Genomic DNA, 21,806 nt, shown 5'->3' with positions numbered 1-21,806 from the left:
GAGAGCCAAATACCTAAGGGTGCATGTCACTATCACAGTGAGTAATGTATAATTAACTTAAAAACTCAGTTAAAGAAAATTATGGACAAATAGCGCCATTTACAGTGTCATTAGTCAAGTGCTATCTTGGCCACATGAAAACTACTCAACAAATTAAACCAACAGAAAAGATTCTTTGAGAGAAGACAAATCTTAGTGATAAAAGTGAATACATATAGACTTACAGGTTCTTGTGTTTCTGCTTCATCCCAGGCTCCCCAGCCATCATCTTCCCAGTTTGGTGATTTATCTACTTTAAACAAAAAGATAAAAAAATCATGAAACTACAGCATCGAGAAGGAAATAATTAATTATGAAGGACATTTTCCCCCTATGCATCACAGTTTATATCAGACCTATAGCTGCTTGGTACAGCTAAGAATAAAGGCAATCAACACATGCATCCTGAAACATAAGATACAGCATGCTGTATTTTTCATGAAAGAGATATTTATACTTATTTTTAACACTTCATAAGCATAATTTCTAAATACAAGATAAAGATGTGGTCTAGGCACAGGATTGGGAGCAGAGAACATCAGAATCTAAATCCCAGTTCAGACTCACTCCACCTATAATTCTGAGCAAGTAAATCAATCCCTCAATGGGGCCTCTTGGTGCTATGGCAATAAAAATAATAGACAAAGCAACTTCATTTTTTCTCAGCTTCCACATGTGCCATATGAGGAGCAACACCAACGTATTGTGAAGAGTAATCTGCTAATTTCTGTAAAACAACCTGAAACTGACAAAAATTACAAGTGGTAATATCTTTTATTGGACCAACTTCTGTTGGTGGAAAGGACAAGTTGTCAAACTACATAGAGTTCTTCCTCAGGTCTGGAGAAGGTAACCAGAGTGTCCCAGCTAAATATAAGGTGGGATAGATTGTGAAACGTAAAGAGCTCAGGCATGCTGTAGGAGACTACTTAGAATGAAGGGGGCAATTAAGGGTAGCAGGCAGTAAGGTGCATTATGAATTTTTGTTATGAGCCATAAAACCAGTGTCTCTGCTAAGTCCATGATTTTTAGGGTCCAGAAGAATTATGAATTTAAGTTCACAGGCTTCCTTAGAGGATGAGGACTGAGATCAAATATGGACAGAGAGCTTTGTGAAAAGTGTGTTTTTCTTTTATAATTTTTCTGTCTGAGTTCATTTCAGAGCATAGTGATTGTCTGTTTTCATTCACATAGTTGTTATTGGGGCATTTGGTGAACTGGACAAGGTACATCACATGTTGGGATAGGTATGTGTAGGACTCATGGATCTTGAAAGGTGTGTTGTGGAGAATACAGATCGTCATACAGTAGAGATATGTCTAGGTTTTGTATTTGTTATTCTGGTGCTGCTTTGGTGTCCTGGTCCATGGGGAGCTTGCTTCCAATTATGAGCTTGGCAAGACTGGGGAGCTTTTTAGAAGGCCAGAAGAGGGGGTTCAGGAAAGATTTATTTCAGGTTTGGTCCCCACCAAGTATGGGTTGTAATTGTTTGATGATACCCCCGTACGGGCTCCAGGGTGGGGTGATATGTGACCAATAGGCATGTGAGGTCAGTGGGAGGGTTTTTCCTCCTCATATCCTGGGACCAACACTGCAGAAAACAATGGATATCATCGCATTTTGCCGTTTAAAATGGAGACTTCACAACATGAAGAAGGAACCCAGACTAAACAGCAACATCCACTGCCTACGCAGATGGAAGAAACAAACACCATCCCCAGAGGATTCACCATCTATAACCCTCTGACCACTCATACAACTCCAAATGTGCTGAAGGACCTGCAGAAGCTCCGCAGAAGGACCTCAGAAAAACTGAGAAACCATCTCTCCTGAACCTTACATACTCCAGAAGAGATCACCTCAAAACAAGAAATCACCACGTTTCCACACACTGGAAGAAAAAAAAACTCAGGAAATCTGGAGATCATGCAGGAAACTCGAAACAACTATAAAAAACCTGATGACAGCAATCCAACACAAAAACAAAAAGTGAAACCAACTACAACAACTCCACAACCAACAGACCACCACCTCCTGGAGAAACTACAACACCAGGACCCATCACATGGACACACCAACATCATCAATTTCTCAAGACTGTTCCTAATCTGAACTGACATATCTACTCTGCAAGGGATTGAACTTCTGCCCTACCACTGAACATACTAAGAGAGAGTATACGTGAGTATATATATTCTCCATACATGTGGAGAACTAGAAGAATTCTTCCTTTAATCAGCCTCAAGGAATTCTTTCACAACTACCATATCCCTACCAACAGTCGTCAAAAAGAGTCAACCTGCATCCCCAGAGTCACAAGCGACCGTTGGGCAGATCGAAAACGCATTGGGCAGATCCCACGACAAAATTCTTTGGTCAGAAATGGAAAGAACATGCTTGCAACAAAACAGAATGGTGTGGCATCAACTTGTATTCGTGGAGGGACAGACAAGGACAAGCCAGACAAAGGTGATTATGGTATTTTCTGTCTTACTATCTAGCCCTTTCCCAATGATTCCTAATATTTTGTTAGGGTTTTTTTGTTGTTGTTTTTTTTTTGACTGCCCCTGCACATTGAGCGGATGTAGTGATTGTTTGGCAGGCTTCCTGCTTCTGATGTACTTAAAATATTTTTTGCTGTTAGTTTTTTAGTCTTTGACCAGTTGCTCTTCAAATTCTTTTTTGGCCAGCCTAATTATATTTTTATACTTGAATTGTCAGAGTTTATGCGCCTTTCTATTTTCCTCCGTAGGATTTAACTTACAATTTTTATAGGATGCTTTTTGCCTCTAACCGCTTCTTTTACTCTGTTTAGCCATGGTGGCACTTTTTTGATCCTCTAAGTTTTTTAATTTGGGGGTATACATTTAATTTGAGCCTCTATTATGCTGTTTTTAAGTATTTTCCATGCAACTTTCAGAAATTTCACTTTTGTGACTGTACCTTTTAATTTCCCTTTAACTAGCTCTCTCATTTTTGCATAGTTCCCCTTTCTGAAGTTAAATGCTACCTTGGTGGGCTTCTTTGGTGTGTCCCCTGTCACCCCCCAAGGATGTTAAATTTAATTATATTATGGTTGATGTTACCCAGGTGCTTTAACTATATTCACCTCTTGCACCAGATCTTGATTTAGTCCTATGTGGAACTCAGGAATTGCCTCTCCCACTGTGGTTCCCAGGACTAGCTGCTCCAAGCAGCCGCCATTTATGGTGTCAAGAAACTTTATTTCTTCATCCCATCCTGAGGTGACATGTACCCAGTCAATATAGGGCTAGTTGAAATCCCTTATCAATTATTATTAGAAAATTTTCTATTTTTCTCTCTAATCTCCTGGTGCATTTCACAGTCACCATCACCATCCTGGTCAGTATATCCCTATTGCTATATTCTTATTATTCAAGCATGGGAATTCTATACATAGAGACTCTATGGTACAGTTTGATTCACTTAAGATTTTTTTTACTGTATTTGACTATGCTTTCTTTCACATATAGTGCCATTCCCCCACCAGTATGACCTACTGTGTCATTCATATATATTTTGTACCCTGGTAGAAAAAGGAAGATTAGAGAGGAGGATGAGGAAAGTTAATTTCTTGGTGTTAGTTTGGAGGAGGGGGGTTATAAAGGATGATTGGTAGCTTAAAGAAATTCAGAAAACAAACTGCCACCTACAGTTTTAGGGTTTTCTCATGGGAAAGTGTTTGGCAGGAGGCCATGTAGTAGTTAGAGCAGGGACCTGGAAGTTATGGCTCCTGAATTCAATCACAGACTCAGTTACTGACTCAGTGTGACCTTGTAAAGTCACTTGCTCTACCTCAGTTTACCCATCTGGAAAATGGGGACATTAATACTTCTATCTCAGTGTGTTATAAGAGTTAATTAGTATTTATAAAGTTCTTTGTGACCCTGGACTGTATTGAAGTGTCAGTGAAATGCAAAAATTATTAGAAATAAAACCCATCCTTTCAGATTAACACATATGCAAACAAAAATTAGGGGCAATCTCTCATGTGACTGGTAAAGGAGGAATAAGACTACTTTCACCTTTAGATCACTAGTTCAAATATTGACAAGGTAAGCAGTAATCAGAAGTAATTACCAAAAGCTGTCCACTGACCTAGGTGAGACCATGTCAATACAATTCTTAGTACACAGACATGCATATCACAAGGATCATCCTCAAATCAGTACCCACTGCTAATAATCTCAGCAAAGCAACTGAACTACTCACTCTCCCTAAGAGTTCTTCAGATCAGGAAAGAAGAATATTGCAAGAGAGCAGTAAACTACATTGATGCTGTCTGTGCTGCTTCTGTTCTGGGGATAAGAAGATTTTCTTTCTCCAGGATCTTTTATCATTACCTTTCATTAACAAAAAGGCCATGTCTATACTGGCCCTAACACAAAGTTTAAAGACTATGCCAAAACAGAGTTTAAATTTGGCTGTAGTCAAACAACGCTCTGAAACAGTTTGACTAGCCAGATTGGAATGGGCAATGTTCTGCATCCAGTTGCTGTAGCTCTGTTTGGCCCCTTTCACACTGGCCTGTCAACCAAACCAGGTTAGAACCCACTATGGCAACAGCAAAATGAAAAGCATGCTTGCTTATGCACAGTTTTTCAATTCTGGTATTAGGCTACAAATATTTTTAAAAGACAAAACTTGCCAACAGCTTTGCTGAAAAGGCATTTTACCAGGTTAGACCAGAACAAGCGTAAACTACAAAGCACACCCACACATGAACCACCTTTATTAGAATTCAAAAGGTCTCTACCATCTATAAAAGAAAGTGACTCAGCCAGCTTTAGTGAATCAGCACAATTCTGATTTTTCAGGCACTCTTTCATAAGTGACAGTTTTCCAACGGTCAGTTTCTCATCTTGGTTTGTAATCAAGTTTGAGAATTTTCCAGTATATGGATAAATTAAATTAATAAGAAAGAAGGAGTAAAATGTTTTCCATCTGACACTGTGACCACCATTTTGCCACAGGAAGAAAAGAGATTTAGGAAGGAAAAAACACTAACACATGAGATTTTAATTTTTAATTGTTGGAGAGATCTAAACAAAATGCAATTTATATTTGCATTTCATCAACTTAAAATTTTTAAGTTTTTTAAAAAACCCATTAAAATGCCACTGTACAGTCCTGGTGCTCTCTGGAGCAGGGATCCACACCTCTAACACACTGCAGAAAAGTCACCTTGTTGGGGCCAATGTGTTCCCTGCAGAATAGCCCCCAGAATCTTTATGTGGGAACTGAGCCGCTTTTGCATTAGTATGCAGAAGTGATCTACTGGGTGACCTATTATGGTACCTCCGGCTAATTTGTCAAGGCAGGGCCATGGGGTCCCTCATCTGTGACTAGGGATTAAGGAATATGCTACTACAGTTGCAAAGACTGCCTGCCCTCAAACGTTAATGATTTGCTCAGGGCTTGAAAAAAAAAGGAGAGGTTACTCACCTTGCAGAGTAACTGGAGTTCTTAAAGATGTGTCCATAAGGGTGCTTCACTTCAGGTGCACACATGCCCCTGAGCCCTACACATCCTCATGTCCCACACCAATACATAGGGCCACACGAACATACCAGCCTCAGTTCCTTCTCTAACACAAAGTCTCACAAAGGAATCTCCGAAGCAGAGGGGAAGGAGGGTGGGTCGTGGAGCACCCACAGGGACACATATCTTGAACAACTCCAGTAACTGCACAAGGTGAGTAATCTCTCCTTCATGTGGTGTCCCTAAGGATGCTCCATTTTAGGTGACTCCCAAGCAGTATCCCACAGCAAATAGGGAACTTTGGAACAGAGTCTAATACTAAATAAAGAACTGCACTGCGGAGGGCGCAGGCTGAACAGACAGCTACCAAAAATCTCAAATCAAAGGCAGAGGGGGAGCATATACACCTGAAGGGGAGCACCCATAGAGATATAACTCAAAGAAGACCCCACGCACCTGCGACTGTTATCATCATGTAACAGTTTCACAAACAAGTGTGGGATGGGGAAAACAATGCCAACAAATACTGCAGAATCTAAGCTTTAAATTTCTATTCCTTTTTATTGCAAAAACAAAACCTTGTATTGGTTCACATTCATGAAGTCTTCCCACACATGCATGCAGACCACTCTAGTGCTTTTGCTACTCACAGCTTTCCCAGCTGCTGCAGAGTGAAAGCTAACCAGTCTTGTCAGTTTTCACTGCTGCTGTACAAAACCCTGGCCTCATCTACAATGTCAATTTTAGGGAAGTCACACATTTCTGCAGTACCCATGTAGCTTTATCAGAGCTAGCAATGGTGGAAACAAGGGTGTAAACTAGCTGCCAGCACTTTTAGTACCGTATCCCTCAGACCTACAGTATTATGAACGAAGTACATGGCAACCCTGGAACCAGATCAGTTCCACTCTTTTGCTGCTGCAGCTGCTTCAGAAAGCTGAGTTTACCTGTTCAATGCCACTGTTTCCTCATCTTTCAGATCTGCTTCTGGCTAATAGATGTCCGGCAAAAGCTTCTCCCTCCCCCCGCCATTAATTTAACTGAGTGGCAGCAAGACAGACAATTTTTTCATCAAAATTAGTGTGTAGTCTGCTGCAGAACCAGTAAAAATAGCATTTCCTTCTGCTAGTCAGCAGCAACATGAACCATTTCATTTTCTAATTCAAAAGCATTAGATTTGTCACCACTACAATCTTCTACCCCTATTTTAAAGGTGTTTATAACTTGACAGGGAATATTTACTTTGGGATGCAATTTAGAATATAAGGATTCACCTTAAACATATATTTTAGAAGAACATTTGAAGAACCAATTACTACCTTGATAATTTTAGGTTTCAGAGTAGCAGCCATGTTAGTCTGTATTCGCAAAAAGAAAAGGAGTACTTGTGGCACCTTAGAGACTAACCAATTTATTTGAGCATAAACTTTCGTGAGCTACAGCTCGCTTCATCGAATTACCTTGATAATATTTTAGTGCAATGACGACATAATTTCTATGAGGTTAATACCTACTATCATGTTGATGGAGTTAGTTATATTTCAGAATGTGAACTATTTACTTAATATAAAATCAAACATAAGATCTACAGGAATAATTCCCATATTGGATAAATATGGTGTCTATTTGTATTTTATAAAGTTCAGAAAGAAAAGGAGAGAAAAATACTAACAACAGATCTACTTTGTAGTAGACAAAAGAAATTTCCCATTAATCTAATCTTGCATTTTCTTTCAATTCCTGCCCACACTTGGCACTTTTTCTAGGACTCTGTGTTATTTCTCAGTCCTTACTGGGATTAAGAGTATTTTCCAAACAATATGAGCTGAAAGTTTAACACACACTTGATTTACACTTTCCTCCAAATCTATTAATAAAGATGCTAAAGAAAACCAGGCCTTACACGAATCCCTGTAGTATCTTAACTCCATACACTGTGGTTTGTCATTACCCTTTCAGCCTGTTTTCAATCCATGTGACGATGTTCATATCCAAGTAAGAATCTGAGGTACTGTATCAAAGTTTTATTGAACTCAACCTCTATTATCTCTATGGCATTCCCTTTGTCCACAAATTACATAATTCAATTCCCACCACCCAAAAATACAGTTTTTTCTTTAAAATATAATTGCTGTTCAGTATTCATAGGTCATTAGTGTAGCCCTTTATTCTATTTAATGTTAATTATACTCCAGCGGGTTCAGCTCTGGCAGCTACAGTCTCTAGTTCAACAGAGCTATCTCTGTTTGTTCTGGACCCAGAGCCCATAGGAACACATGAAACTTTAGGCAAATAAGTGAAACACACACAATTACAAAAGCATCTATCTTTTAGTAGTTTTATTAAAGTTATCAACAAAGTTATAAATGTCACAGCATATACAATTCCTAAATCTAAGTACTATGTACAAATTAAACCTACAGACATACTGACATCCTCGTAGATGGCGTTAAGAGTCTGTTGGCCCTCTCATAGATTGATCATCAATATGGGAGTGGTCCCTGCTGGAGTTTCCCATAGGAAGATCAATTTTCCTGCTCCAAGCAACCATTTTTAATATTGTGATTCTGTCTATACCTACATTATGCGTAAGTACATGAAAGTGTCAACCCTCTCTTTCTTATTGGTCTGTGTCCCCTAGAAAAACAAGGGACCCCGAATTCTATAGGCTGTGTAGGTTTTCATTAACATTGATGTACCACCTTTATCTTCAAAAAGAAAAGGAGTACTTGTGGAACCTTAGAGACTAAAATTTATTTGAGCATAAGCCTTTGTGAGCTACAGCTCACTTCATCGGATGCATGCAGTTTTTCCACTGCATGCATCTGATGAAGTGGCTTATGCTCACATAAATTTGGTAGTCTCTAAGGTGCCACAAGTACTCCTTTTCTTTTTGCGGATACAGACAAACTCGACTGCTACTCTGACACCTTTATCTTGTGGTTAAGGCACATGTTGGAGACATTATTTGTTGTTACAGCTTTTTATAATTTAAATTTAATTTTCGGAGCTACACTTTCGCACTATTACCAGTTGGTATCTCTTTTTCCAAAATCTTTTGGGTTATTTCTCGGTCACTGACTTACGTCATCATTTCTTGTCTCCAAGGCCTAAAATAGCTAAGCTAAAGTCTTGCAGGCCTCAGCCCACAGTTTCTTACATTTCAGCTTGTCTTACTCATGTCTACTACTTGGTTCCCCTAAATACTGATCAATCTTACACTTTTATAATTCTACAAATCAATTCTAATTAACATACAATTAATATACGGTATATTGATTAATCATAACATCACACAATAAATGGATACTAAGCTAAAATCATTGGCTACATTATCCTCTGGGTTCTAACAGATTCCACACACATTTTAGTAGGGATTGATGCTAGGTCTACGAGATGGCAATTGCAAAAATCATTTTTTCTTTTTTATCGCCAATACGATATTTGCTTTTTTCTATTTTCTGTATAACTCCAGATCTCTATAACTAATGCAACTGAACAGAGTTTACTAGTAGTAAACAAACTTAGGAAAGTTAAACAGAAGAAACTTCTCCAATCTCACTTTAAAGGACACCAACTTCAACAGCCCAAAAAGACAAAACAAAACAGTTAATAGTTTCAGATACATCTTCCTCTGAAACTCTGCTAAATTTTGGAGTTCACAGTCATATACTGTTACTTTAAAAAAAAAAAAGTTTCACACAGCAGCAGAGGAGAGAAACACCCACATAAAAATGTGGGGGAGGGGAAGTAATCAATTGAACTGGCTAGTTTACTAAGTGGTGTCAAAATGCACAAAAAAAAAAATCCCTCTCAAATCTCCTCCATTTACTTGTAACACCTAAAATTACCCAAAACAACAACAAAAACAGGAGCAATCAGATGAAGGAGACTTTAAGATAAAATATAGCTAGATGGTTCCAATCTTTGTAGAAAATATTAAAGGGGGAAAAAAATACAAGCGTGTGTATGTATATGTATATACACACACACACACACTTAGCTGCCATTTATTCTGCTGTATATTAATCCTTCAATTCTGCAGTTAATTATGACATTTCTTAACACAGATTATTTTATTACTGTGACCAATATCTGGCTCATTTTATCACATTATATGATAGTTTATAATATACAATTGCACATAAATGAAAAATTTATTGGATTCATACTGTGTTGTATAAAGAAGATAATGATTGCAGCTATTATTTTCTGATCAAGCCAACACATAATCCCACATTACCACTGCTAGTTGTCAGATTAAATAGAGTACAAATAGCTATTCCCAATATACACACACTTGTTAAATGATACACAGCAGTTTTCAAAAACAATTAAATACCACTATGCTCAAGGTCTAGAAAGGATTTATGTTTCATTATTAGTGTTAACTTTAGCCTGGGAGCGTCATACTTATAAGCCAACAAACACTGCAGAATATAAACTTTAAATTTCTATCCCTTTTTATTGCAAATAAAACACTGTATTGGTTCACATTCATGAGTTCTTCCCATGCACACATAAAGACCGGTCTAATGCATTTGCTGTTGCTACACACAGGTTTCCCAATCTACAGCATAATGGATGAGGAAAAAATTGGGAAGAGACAAACATGGGAAAAGGCATAGCTACTCCAGTTCTAGTGTGGAAGGGGAAGGAGCCAAGAAATAGCATGATTTCAAATAAAGAGAATTAGAACAGAAGGGTGCAAACAATGGAACAAAAAAAAAATGTAAAGAGAGGAAATGGAACAAACAAGTAAAAGAAAGCACCAGACAGGAACCCCATAATTTTAAGTTAGTAAACAGTAGGAGAGTTTCTATTTTTTATAGTACTTTCTTGGCAGACATCCTGGTGTGGTAAGTTTTAGGAAAAAAGGATTGCAAGATGGTGTTGCTGCACAGAATTTGTCTCACACTGCTTCAAAATGTGATTGTCGACCAGGTGTATTCATACCTTAAATGCCATAACAGCGAGTAATTTTGTCTGCTGGTTGACAAGGACTGCGATGAAAGAGAGAATAGGAAAGGGTTTCAGATATATGAAAGAAAGACAAACTTGGGAATTGGAGTAAAGATTTTTGCAAAATGGGCAGCAGCCACCCAGCTCCATGACTCATTTAAGAATATCAATAGCCAGCCTACTAGTTAGCAAGCAAAACATCCAGATGAGTTAAAGAATTTTTCCATTGCAGATGTGCATCTTTTTGGATATCGGGCTACCTGAATATTTACAAGAAAGTGATAGCATTAATCTGTATAGGCCCCAAAATTCACAATAAAGAAGGCTATATTCAATGCAATACATAGCCTCCTATGCCTTGAATAATTTCATACATTTGGGTTGACAACTAAATTATTATTTATTTTGCAACGTACTGTTAAAGAGTCTGGTATTTTTATTTTTTGGGGTTTTTGTTTGCATTTGTATATGTACATATTACATAGTACACCTCTACCCCGATATAACGCGGTCCTCAGGAGCCAAAAAAACTTACCGCGTAATAGGTGAAACTGTGTTATATCAAACTTGCTTTGGCCTCAAGCATTTCCATTATTGATAGTCACTTCTCGCCCCCTGACTGACCCCTCAGAACCCCTGACCCATCCAAACCCCCCTGCTCCCTGTCCCGACTGCCCCGACCCCTATCCACACCCCTGCCCCCTGACAGGCCCTATCCAACACCCCCGTTTCCCGCCCCCTGACCACCCCGCCCCCAGAACCTCCAAACCATCCAACACCCCCTGCTCCCTGTCCCCTGACCGCCCCCCAAGACCCTCTGCCCCTTATCCAACCCCTTGGCCCCGGCCCGGCACCCTTAACATGCCACTCAGAGCAGCGTGTCGGAGCCAGACATGCTGATCCGCCGGAGAGCGCAGACCCGCCCCCCCCAGAGCGCTGCTTTACCACATTATATCTGAATTCGTGTTATATCAAGTCGCGTTATATCGGGGGTAGAGGTGTATATTCCTAGGATCCTGCACAGGTTTCACTTTTCTAAAATGAAAGTAAGCTTGAAAACCTTAACAAATTGTCACTGTCTATTTTAAAATATACTGTACTCTATGTATAAATAAGTGCTAGTAAGTACTGGACTCTGTGGTTAAATAATAGAATCTTAGCTTCCGGATCTCTTATTTCTGTCTTTTTTCTCTTTTTCCTCTGCTGGCAGTTTTCTCAGGCCTCCAGAAAGAATTACACCATTTGGATCATTCCCTTCCTCCTCATGGGACATTTTGCCTTTCTTTTCTTTTGTACATATCTAAAGTGCACATTTGATTGAAGGCCTGGTGTGTCCTGAAGGTTTAGCAACAGAGATCAAACCTTCACTTCACGTGTGGAGTCACTGACTTAAAAGTGCTTAAGTATATGTTTAATTTTAAGAAGAATTTGACTTCAGCACATGCTTGAGCACTTTTCTGAATCTAAGGCGTGGCAAAGAAAGGTCTTTTCTATGCCCCTTTACTCATGCCCTTTTTTAAACATTGCCATTTTGCATAAAAATAACCCTACCAGAGATAAGGGGGAAAAGGGATAATGGAGGAAAGAATGAAAAGCTGTATTTTATAAGCTCCTGGTGGAGCAGTGCCTCCTCTTAATTCACCAGACCATCAACTGTCAGCTTTTTCCCCCACATTCCCCCACACCAAGAAAGTTTTGGAAACAGGAGGAAAGCATTTCCCAGAATCATCTATATCATTTCAATGTTTTCTCTAAATCATAGCCTTAGTCCAAGAGAGAGAGACAAGCAACGACTACAGTATCTATGGGCTCGGATTCAAAATAATTGCTCAAAGAAACCCACAGATTAACCATTCAGTTCATTAGGTAGAAATTTAGAGGTAACGCAGCGTCTTGGAGAAGCAACAGTACGTGGAAAGTCACATTATTTTGTGCTGTCAAATAAAGCTTTTTTTTTTTAAATTAAAAGATAAACCATCTCCCCTTTGCCAAAGATGTAGAAGCCAAGCACAGCTGTTCCAGCATACCTAGTTTATATTCCTACGTGCAATTCACCCCAAAATTATCTATGTAGGCACTTTTATTCATCTACATTTATGCCATCCTAACCTGGCCTGCAGGGTCAACGAATACACATACCAATCCAAGAAACATTAGTTGGACTACCCGCGCATCTTTTGAGTCATATTTCTTCGGTGGATACCACCACCTCAATAGTGCAGTAAGCATTTTTATACATAAATCTGCTAAGATGCAGGTGCCAAACAGAATACCTTGAATACGACGTATAACTTATTACAATTGAAAAACAATGTCAGACTACACTATGCATAAATCTTCAAGACATTAGGCTCTAATCATAATGGACCTGACTTTTCACTGCACAGCATCTTGTGCAGTTATTTATGATTTGCAAAATGAGGATATAACACTATAGCTGAACCACTCGGTGATAAAGACCATAATGTTATAGCTGAACCACTGAGTAACAGCGACCATAATGTAATTAAATGTAGGGGGGAAAATACCAAAAAAACCCACAACAGTAGCATCTAACTTCCAAAAGCGGGACTACACAAAATGAGGAAGGTAGTTAAATGGAAATTAAATTAATCACAACAGTAAAATGCCTGCAAGATGTACAGCAACTATTTAAAAAACACCATAATAGAGGCTCAAACTAAATGTATACCCCATAAACAGTAAGGGTCAAAAAATTGCCAACATGGCTAAACAGAGTAAAAGAGGTGGTTAGAGTCAAAAAGACATCCTTTAAGAATTGGAAATCAAATCCTACCGCGGAAAATAGAAAGGAGCATAAACTTTGGCAACTCAACGGTAAAAGTATAATTAGGTAGGCCAAAACAAATTTGAAGAACTAGCAAAAGACAAAAAAAAGAACAGCAAAATATTTAAGTACATCAGAAGCAGGAAGCCTGCCAAACAATCAGTGGAACCACAGGACAATCGAGGTCCTGAAGGAGCACTCAAAGGAGACAAGGTCATTGCAGTGAAGCTAAATTAATTCTGTGTATTAGTCGTCACTGCAGAGGCTGTGAGGAAGAGTCCAACACCTGAGCCATTCTTTTTAGGTGACAATTCTGAGGAACTGTCCCAGATTGAGGTGTCAGTAAAGGAGGCTTTGGAACAAACGGATACATTAAACAGTAATAAGTCACCAGGACCAGATGGTATTCACCCAAGAGTTCTGAAGGAACTCAAATATGAAAATGCAGAACTACCAACTGTGGTTTGTAACTGCTTGATTACATCAGGCTCTGTACCAGATGCTGGAGAATAGGTAACAAGACACCAAATTTTAAAAAAGACTCCAGATGTGATCCTGGCAACTGCAGGCCAGTAAGCCTAACTTCAGTACCAGTCAAATTGACTGAAATGATAGCAAAGGGCAGAATTATCAGACTCATAGATGAACATGATATGTTGGGAAAGAGTCAACATGGCTTTTGTAAAGGGAAATCATGCCTCGCCAATCTATTAGAATTCTTTGATGTGATCAACAAACGTGAACAAAGGGAATCCAGTGGATATAGTGTACCTGGACTTTCAGAAAGCCTTTGCTTAAGAGCCTTTGGTAAGGGACCTTGTCAAAGTAAGCAGTCTTGGGATAAGAGGCCAGGTCCTCTCACCAATGAGAAATTGATTAAAAGACAGGAAACAAAGGGAAGGAATAAATGGAATGGAGATATGTAAATAGTGATGTCCCCCAGGGATCTGTATTGGGACCAGTCCAGGTCAACATATTCATAAATGAATACGGAAAAGGGGTAAACAGTGAGGTGGCAAAATTTGCAGATGATACAAAATTACTCCCGATAGTTAAATTCAAATCTGACTGCAAAGAGTTACAAAGGGATCTCAGAAAACTGGGTGACTGGGCAGCAAAATGTCAGATGAAATTCAACGTTGATAAATACAAAGCAATGTAAATTGGAAAACACAATATCAACTATACATATAATACTCCTGAGGGCATTCTGCACCAAAAAAAAATAAAAATTCTGTGCACAATATTTTAAAATTCTGCAAACTTTATTTGTCAAATAAACGTGGAGGCTCCAGCATGGCATTGGGGAGCACAGGCCACTGGCTGCACAGAGGTGGGAGATCACTGTGCAGCTCCACCCTGACACAGACTCAGTGGTGAGGCTGCACCCAACCCTAACAGTGCAAGGACTGGGTCTGCCCAGAAACACCCCAGGGCTTTGCCCCTCTGTGCCAGGCTCAGCAAGGCAGGATCCAAGTGTGGAGGGGCTTCGTGGGAGGGGGATCCAGGTGTGGGTTGAGAGGGTTCTATTTGGGGCAATCTGAGTGTGGGCGGCTCAGTGGGGGATCCAGGTGCAGGGTGCTAGAGGGGTTCTGGGTGCAATGGCAATGGGACTCTGCAGTGGGGTCAGGGTGAAGGTGGTTGAAGCTCAGCGGGGGCAGGGTGTGTGTGTGTGGCAGGTCCTGGGTGTGGTGGATAGAGCTTGGCGGGGGGGCTGGGTGTGGAGGGCTCAGTGCAGGGTCCAGATGTTGGTGGAGTAGGGCTAAGTGGGATGGGGATCCAGGTGCAGCTGACTGGGGCTCAACAGGATGGGGATCTGGGTGCGGGTGACTCGTCGGGGTGGTCCAGGTGCAGGGGGAGTGAGGCTCATCGGGAGGAGGTTTTCGGTGTGGGGGGTGGAGGCTCTGTGGGAGGGTCTGGGTATGAAAGGTTCTGGATTCACAGGTGTTGGGCAGATGGGGGAGCAGCTCCCCGTACAGTGATCCCTCCCACTGCACCTAAGGAGCGATGGGTGCAGGAAGCACAGGGGGGTGTGGAGTTTGCAGAGCTTCCTAGAGCCAGGCGAGAAATCTCGGGGTGGGTCTGACATAACCCAGATGCTTTGTAGGGGAAAAGGAAGTCCCATCCTCCCCCGCACAGCCAGGACTAGCAGCTGAGCCAGGCACAGCTGGGTCTTCCCCAGTACCACCCACTACCCCACAGTGATTTACCTCTATGCCAGCTGCCCTAGGCATCGGAAACATTCTGCTGGTGAGGCTTGTGGCTTTCCTTTGCTTCCCCGTCAGAAAGTCATTTTTCTGAAGGGAAGCAAAGAAATCTGCAGGGGACATAAATTCTGCACATGTGCGGTGGCGCAGAATTCACCCACGAGTAAAATGATGGGGTCTAAATGAGCTGTTTCCACTCATGGAGAGTCTCCGTGGATAGTTCTCTGAAAACTTCTTTTCAGTGTGCAGCAGCAGTCAGAAATGCTAAAAGAATATTAGGAACCATTAGGAAAGGGACAGATAAGACGACAGATAATATAATGCCACTATATAAATCCATTGTACACCCAGTCCTTGAACACTGCATGCAGTTCTGGTTGCCCATCTCAAAACAAGTATATTAGAACTGGAAAAAGTAGAGAGAAGGCAATGAAAATTATTAGGGGTATGGAATAGCATCCATTTGAGGAGAGATTACGAAGACTGGGACTGTTCATCTTAGAAAAGAGATGACAGAAGGGATATCATAGAGGTCTATAAATGAATGGTGGGGAGTAAATAAGTGTTACTTACCCCTTCCCACAACACACAAACGAGGGGTCACCAAATGAAATTAATAGGCAGAAGGTTTAAAACAAACATAAGGAAGTACTACTTCACACCATGCACAGTCAACCTGTGGAACTCATTGCCAGGGGATATTGTGAAGGCCAAAAGTATAACTGGGTTCAAAAAAAGAATTAGGTAAGAACCTGGCTATTAACCAAGATGGTCAGGGATATAGCTCCATGATCTGGCTGTTCCTAAACCTCTGCCTGGTAGAAGCTAGGCCTGGATAACAGGGGATGGATCACTTGATTGAGTGCCCTGTTCTGTTCACTCCCTTTGAAACATCTGGCACTGGCCACCATAGGAAGACACTATACTGTGCTATATGGACCACTGGTCTGAATCCGTGTGGCCATTCTTAGGTTAACTATTGTGAATGAGGAATTATACCCTCTTTGCACAAGTATAAATAATCACACAAGGTATAAAATAGTGAAGAATCAAGTCTAAAGAGTATACTCTTGCCCTGAGAAGTGAGAAAACAACTTAATGGGCAGGAAATCAACTACTTAATCGTCCATCATGACCAGATACAAAAAGATTTTGCCCAAATTGCTCTAGTAAAAAAGTTAACTCTAATCCATAACTAGATTATGTAGGCCAAAGGCAATGACTGGAGAAATTGTCTGTTAGCCACAATAAGAGGCAGATGGCAACCATAATGAAGAGGGACAACAATTTTAAACAGTGGTGTTGTTTTTTTGAGAAAAATAATTTCAGTCACTGCTCCACTGGGCCCTTCTGCCAATTTTTGTGGTTTTACAATCAAATATATATATATATGAAGTCTTTATTTCCTTTGCAGCTGCCATTGATAAACCCATACAGAAACAAGAAACTAACCGACTATCTAATGGAAACTGATTATATATGAAGTGCTGTCAGGTGTACAACAGAAACTTGAAAAATGATAAATATTTTTTCTAATCTCTATTATTAAGTAATTTTTAAAGACAGAAAAATAAAGAGATGTATGTTGCCTATCTTTGACAATTAGAAAATGACACACTCTTATCAGTCAGCTCCTGAATGCCTCTTTCACATTTGGATCATATAGTTCTGCCCCTTGACATGGAATGTCTCTACATTTTTCATGTTAGTTCAGGAAATGTAACCCAAGGAGTAAAGCCAAGTACTATGGGCAAAAGAAGTGCAGAAGTGTTTCAAGTCCAGGTTCTGCAGCAGCTGAGGGGTGATATCATGAAGCTTGGCTGAATAAAGCTCTTTTAAATTCATCTTCCTGATAGTGAGAGTCCATAGCAAATTTTTGTAATCAAATCTATTCTATGTAAAAGGATATTTGAAAGACCACAAAAGTAAACCTATTGTAATAATTATGATACAGCAGTTTAGTGACAAAGTATTATTGTAGTGGGACAAAGCTCACTCTTTGGTGATGCCAGTATAAAGTGTACTTTAAACCCCTTTCACAATTTCTGTATTTTAGTATTGTTTTTCCTGTTACAAATATAAGCTCCCAGCTTTTTTTTCCAAATCTCCTCAGCTTTAATCTCTCTCACCCTCACCTTAACTGCTTTCAGAGAAAGCTTTAAAAAGCAAAACTAAAAACTACTGGCCAAGCCATAGTTTTCAACAATCTGCTGATCCTCTGGCTCTTGCCCCTCACAATAAGGGCATTCATTCATCTCTCAAAAGCCCCAGTCTTTATCACCCTTCTCTCTACAACTATCACCCCCATCCTTCTTCTCCCTTTCATCTCTAAGCTCATTGTTTACAATCACTGTTTCAAATTCTTCTCCTCCAATTCCATTCTCAACCCTCTTTAATCCAGTTTCTACTCTTTGCACTGCATTGAAACTGCTCTCATCAGTCTCTAATGATTCCTTCACAGCCAAGATCAGAACCACTACTCCATCCTCATCCTCTTTGACTGTCAGCCACCTTCAACACAGTCAACTATGCTCCTTTTCTTGAAATCTTTTCCTTTCTTGGATTCCATGTCTCTGCTCTCTAATTGCTCATTTAGCTCCTCACTAACCCTCCAACTTTCTGTGGAGATTCCACAGGGCTATTCTTCATCCTCCTCTACACCTTACCTCTGGGTAAACTCATCTGCAAATACAAACTCAAAAACCATCTACACTGACAATTCACAAATATACCTCTCTACTCCAGAGCTATCTCCTGTGCAAACTAAAGGCTCAGTCTCTCTCTCTGACATCTCCTTGTGGATATTTAGCCATGAGCTCAGATTCAACATGGCTAAAACAGGGGTCTTAATCTTCCCCACATACACCTTCTCCCCCACCTCCTTTCTCAATCACTATGGACCACACCAACATCCTGCCTGTCACTCAGGTCCATACCCTGGGCATGATCTCTGACTCAGAACTCTCTCTCGGTCCTTACATGCAGGCTGTATTTAAGTCTCGCAGATTCTTTCTGCATAACATCTCTAAAATAAGATCTTTCTTATCCACAAAGCACAAACTCTCATCCAGGATTTCACCACCTTGATTATGGCAACATCCTTTTCTCTAGCTTTAACAAATGCAGTCTTGCCTCATACATATCCATTCATAATGAAGTTACAAAGATCATTTTGCAAGCCCCTCACTTTGACCATGCCACCCCTTTCTTCACATCCATCCACTGGCCCCTTCTCTAGTGCATCAGATGTAAGCTACTTGTCGCTGCTCTCAAGGACCCATCATACTTTTTCTTATTCACTGGTGAGATATTGACTCCTAACACCAATCGGCCAATGAGGCAAGCCTCCATCAACCACTTGTTAATTTTTAAAACAAGCACCTATGTGCTGTCTCCCATGCTGCCCCTCATACTTGAGAGGAGCACCCCATAAACGTCTGCAAAGCTACCTCATTATCCTTCTTTAAACTTGCCTTTGCCAGAATGATTACAAAAAACTTGACAAGAGTTCACTGCTGCACTAAGACCACGGCCTACCATGCTGACCAATATTGCTTCATTGTTTCCTTGTATTCCCCCATGTCTGCCTGTAGCCATCTGTTGCCTCTTGTCTTCTACTTTGACTGTAAGCGGTTTGGGGTAGGGTCCATCTTTCAGTTGATTGTAAAGCACCTAGTACAATGGGGTAATAAAGTTACATTTTTTAGCTGAAGTCAACCAAATTAAAACGTCACCTTACTTGAAAGGCATTTTCCCAAAAGTAGGGAAAATCCTCCAAGCATGAAACTCCCATTGACTTTAATGGGAGCTCTTCCTCAAAAGACAAACAAAGGACATGTCTTCATTATTAATGGCACCGATGGGAAAACGCTCTCCCAGCGCTATAAAAGAACCCACTCCCACAAGAGGAGTAGCTCCCAGTGCTAGTGCACTCTCTACACTGCCACTTTACAATGCTGAAACTTGCAGCGCCCCGGGGGTGCTTTTTCACATCCCTAAGCGAGAAAGTTGCAGCGATGTAAAGCGGCAGTGCAGACAAGGCTCTAAATGTTAAAATTTTGAGATTAAAATTTGTTGCAGGTAAAGAGACTGTTGTGATCACTAAGAACCCGACTGAAGGCTCTGTGTGGGCATAGCAGTCCACCCATGCGTAAAGAATTGCAGGACCAAAGTTTAAATTAGAAATTAGGTGAATATGAAATTAAAGCTCTCTGGAAAGAAAGTCTTAGTAATTTGAAAGGAGCAGGGAAACATCTAAGATCTGTAATTTGCAATGATGTTAACGCTTGAATTACAGTAGTTTACTTTTCAGAGTAGCAGCCGTGTTAGTCTGTATCCGCAAAAAGAAAAGGAGGACTTGTGGCACCTTAGAGACTAACAAATTTATCTGAGCATAAGCTTTCGTGAGCTACAGCTCACTTCATCGGATGCATCCGATGAAGTGAGCTGTACATCTGATAAGTGAGCTGTAGCTCACGAAAGCTTATGCTCAAATACATTTGTTAGTCTCTAAGGTGCCACAAGTCCTCCTTTTCTTTTTTAGTAGTTTACTTTATCACAGTACCAAACTATAACTTCTTACATTTGGTTATGTTTATTTCTTTCAGTGTAAATTGGAAGGTATATGGGATTCTGTACAAAATGGTATTTTTGAAACCTTAAAAAATAAACTGATATCTAAAGCACAACTTTAGCAGTGGTTCAAGCGGAAAAAATATTTGCAAGGACAGCAAACAACCTTAATTGCCTAATGGCCGACTTCAAAGTCTTTATCTGAAGTACACCTCCTCTCCCAACATCAGTTTCTGCTTTTCCACTGTATGGTTAAAACCAATTAAATTACGGTGGTGTTTTAAGAGGACACTCGGTATGTCACTTTGCTGTGGAACTGTAGTGACGCTAAGCCAAGTATTGCTACCGCACTGTAGACGTGTACAATTCAGCTCCTTCACTGTGGTCATCGCTGAGTGCCTTTCCCTTCAGCTTTCCATGGCAAAGGACAAGCCATAAGGCTTTAAATCCGTTTAAATATGAAGCAAAGGGGAAATTTTATACTATAAATATATTTTTTAAAAAATCCCAGAGGGGCAAACGCTCCACAGCTTCCCCCCGTTTCAGCGCACACATCCTCGCCTGACATGGGAGGTCATGGGGGGGACAGGCACAGCCCCTACAGGCAGGGACCCTGCCCCACGCTAGGGGCCGCCCCCCGCACAGGTGAACACCCCACGCGCGGGCCCGGGCGCTAGGGGCAGGGACAGGCTCCTGGGCGAGGGGACCCAGAGGACGGGGAAGGTCTGTCGCCCCGCACCGCGGGCCTAGGGAAGCGGGGGCCAGAGCGGGGCCGAGCCGGGCAGGGACCACTCACCGCTCTCCCTGCCGGCCGCGGCGCCGCCCGGGCGGAGATGCGGGCACAGGAAGTCCCGAGCCGCCGCCAGGTCCTGGAAGTGGCAGAAGGGGAGCAGCGAGCAGGACATGGTGCCGGCGCCCACCGCCCAGCCCGGAAACGCTCGGCGCCCCGCCTAGCAGCCTGAGCAGGGCGGCGCTGTGCGCATGCGTGGGAAGGGGGCGGGCTGAGGGACGCGTCACGTGATCACCGTGGCGTTGACAGCGTTGCCCCCGCCCCCGCCCTTTCCTGCGGGGGCCTGGTGGCGGCAGGGCCCGTGCAGCACCAGCGGGGGGACCCCGTAACGGGTCACCGCCCGCCGCCATGGGGGCTCGTCGGAAACCGTTGAGGCTGCGCCTCGGCGCTGGCGTCGCGGTGTCCCCTAACTGCCTTCGTCTCCGTCCTCAGGTGCGGCGGCGGCGGCAGCTGTTCCGTTGCCACCGCCGCTCGGTGCCGGACACCGGCCGGGCTCTGCCGCCGCCGCCTCCCGCCGGGAACTGAAGCGTTTGAGCCACCCCGGCGCGCGTGTTTTTACCCCGTCACGGGATCGCTCGGAGCCGGGCTTCGTCCGCCCCCGCGCACCGGCGGTCCCAGCCCCGCCGCGTCGATCGCACCCTCACGAGGGCGAAATCCCCAGTGGAGCATCTGCCCGCGCCAGCCTCTCGCTGTTTGCAGAGGAGCGCGGCGGGGGGAGGGGAGGGGAGGGGAGGGGAGGGGAGGGGGGGGGGAGGACTTGTGGCACCTGAGAGACTAACAAATTTATTTGAGCATAAGCTTTCGTGAGCTACAGCTCACTTCAGCTCATGAAAGCTTATGCTCAAATAAATTTGTTAGTCTCTCAGGTGCCACAAATACTCCTTTTCTTTTTAAGGTCAGGAAAGACTCCCTGAGATAGAGCCTTGGTGAGAGTCAGGAAAGTGGG

At 41.8% G+C, this 21,806-nt stretch overlaps 1 protein-coding gene across 5 annotated transcripts in view; it reads right to left on the bottom strand.

Moving 5' to 3' along the window:
• RAB3GAP2 (RAB3 GTPase activating non-catalytic protein subunit 2) overlaps nucleotides 1–21,122 on the bottom strand; it is a 72,030-nt gene extending 50,908 nt beyond the window's left edge. For 2 of the 5 annotated variants that reach the window (XM_073338849.2, XM_073338851.2), the window contains exons 1-2: nucleotides 20,867–21,122; nucleotides 225–292 (exon numbers count right to left, since the gene is read on the bottom strand). In XM_073338849.2, the coding sequence (XP_073194950.2) occupies nucleotides 225–292; nucleotides 20,867–20,975 (177 nt within the window). In that variant the 5' untranslated portion in view covers nucleotides 20,976–21,122. Of the gene's footprint in view, nucleotides 1–224; nucleotides 293–19,044; nucleotides 19,171–20,866 lie in introns of all 5 variants that reach the window. The other 3 variants (XM_078852262.1, XM_078852263.1, XM_073338850.2) reach the window with 3 other exon arrangements.
• Nucleotides 21,123–21,806: the final 684 nt, after the last annotated feature.

This window comes from Lepidochelys kempii, chromosome 3 (genome assembly GCF_965140285.1).
Source record: "Lepidochelys kempii isolate rLepKem1 chromosome 3, rLepKem1.hap1, whole genome shotgun sequence".
NCBI classification, from domain to species: Eukaryota; Metazoa; Chordata; order Testudines; family Cheloniidae; genus Lepidochelys; species Lepidochelys kempii.
Note: the sequence above shows the minus strand (reverse complement) of the source record. Positions and strands in the feature narration are given on the sequence as shown.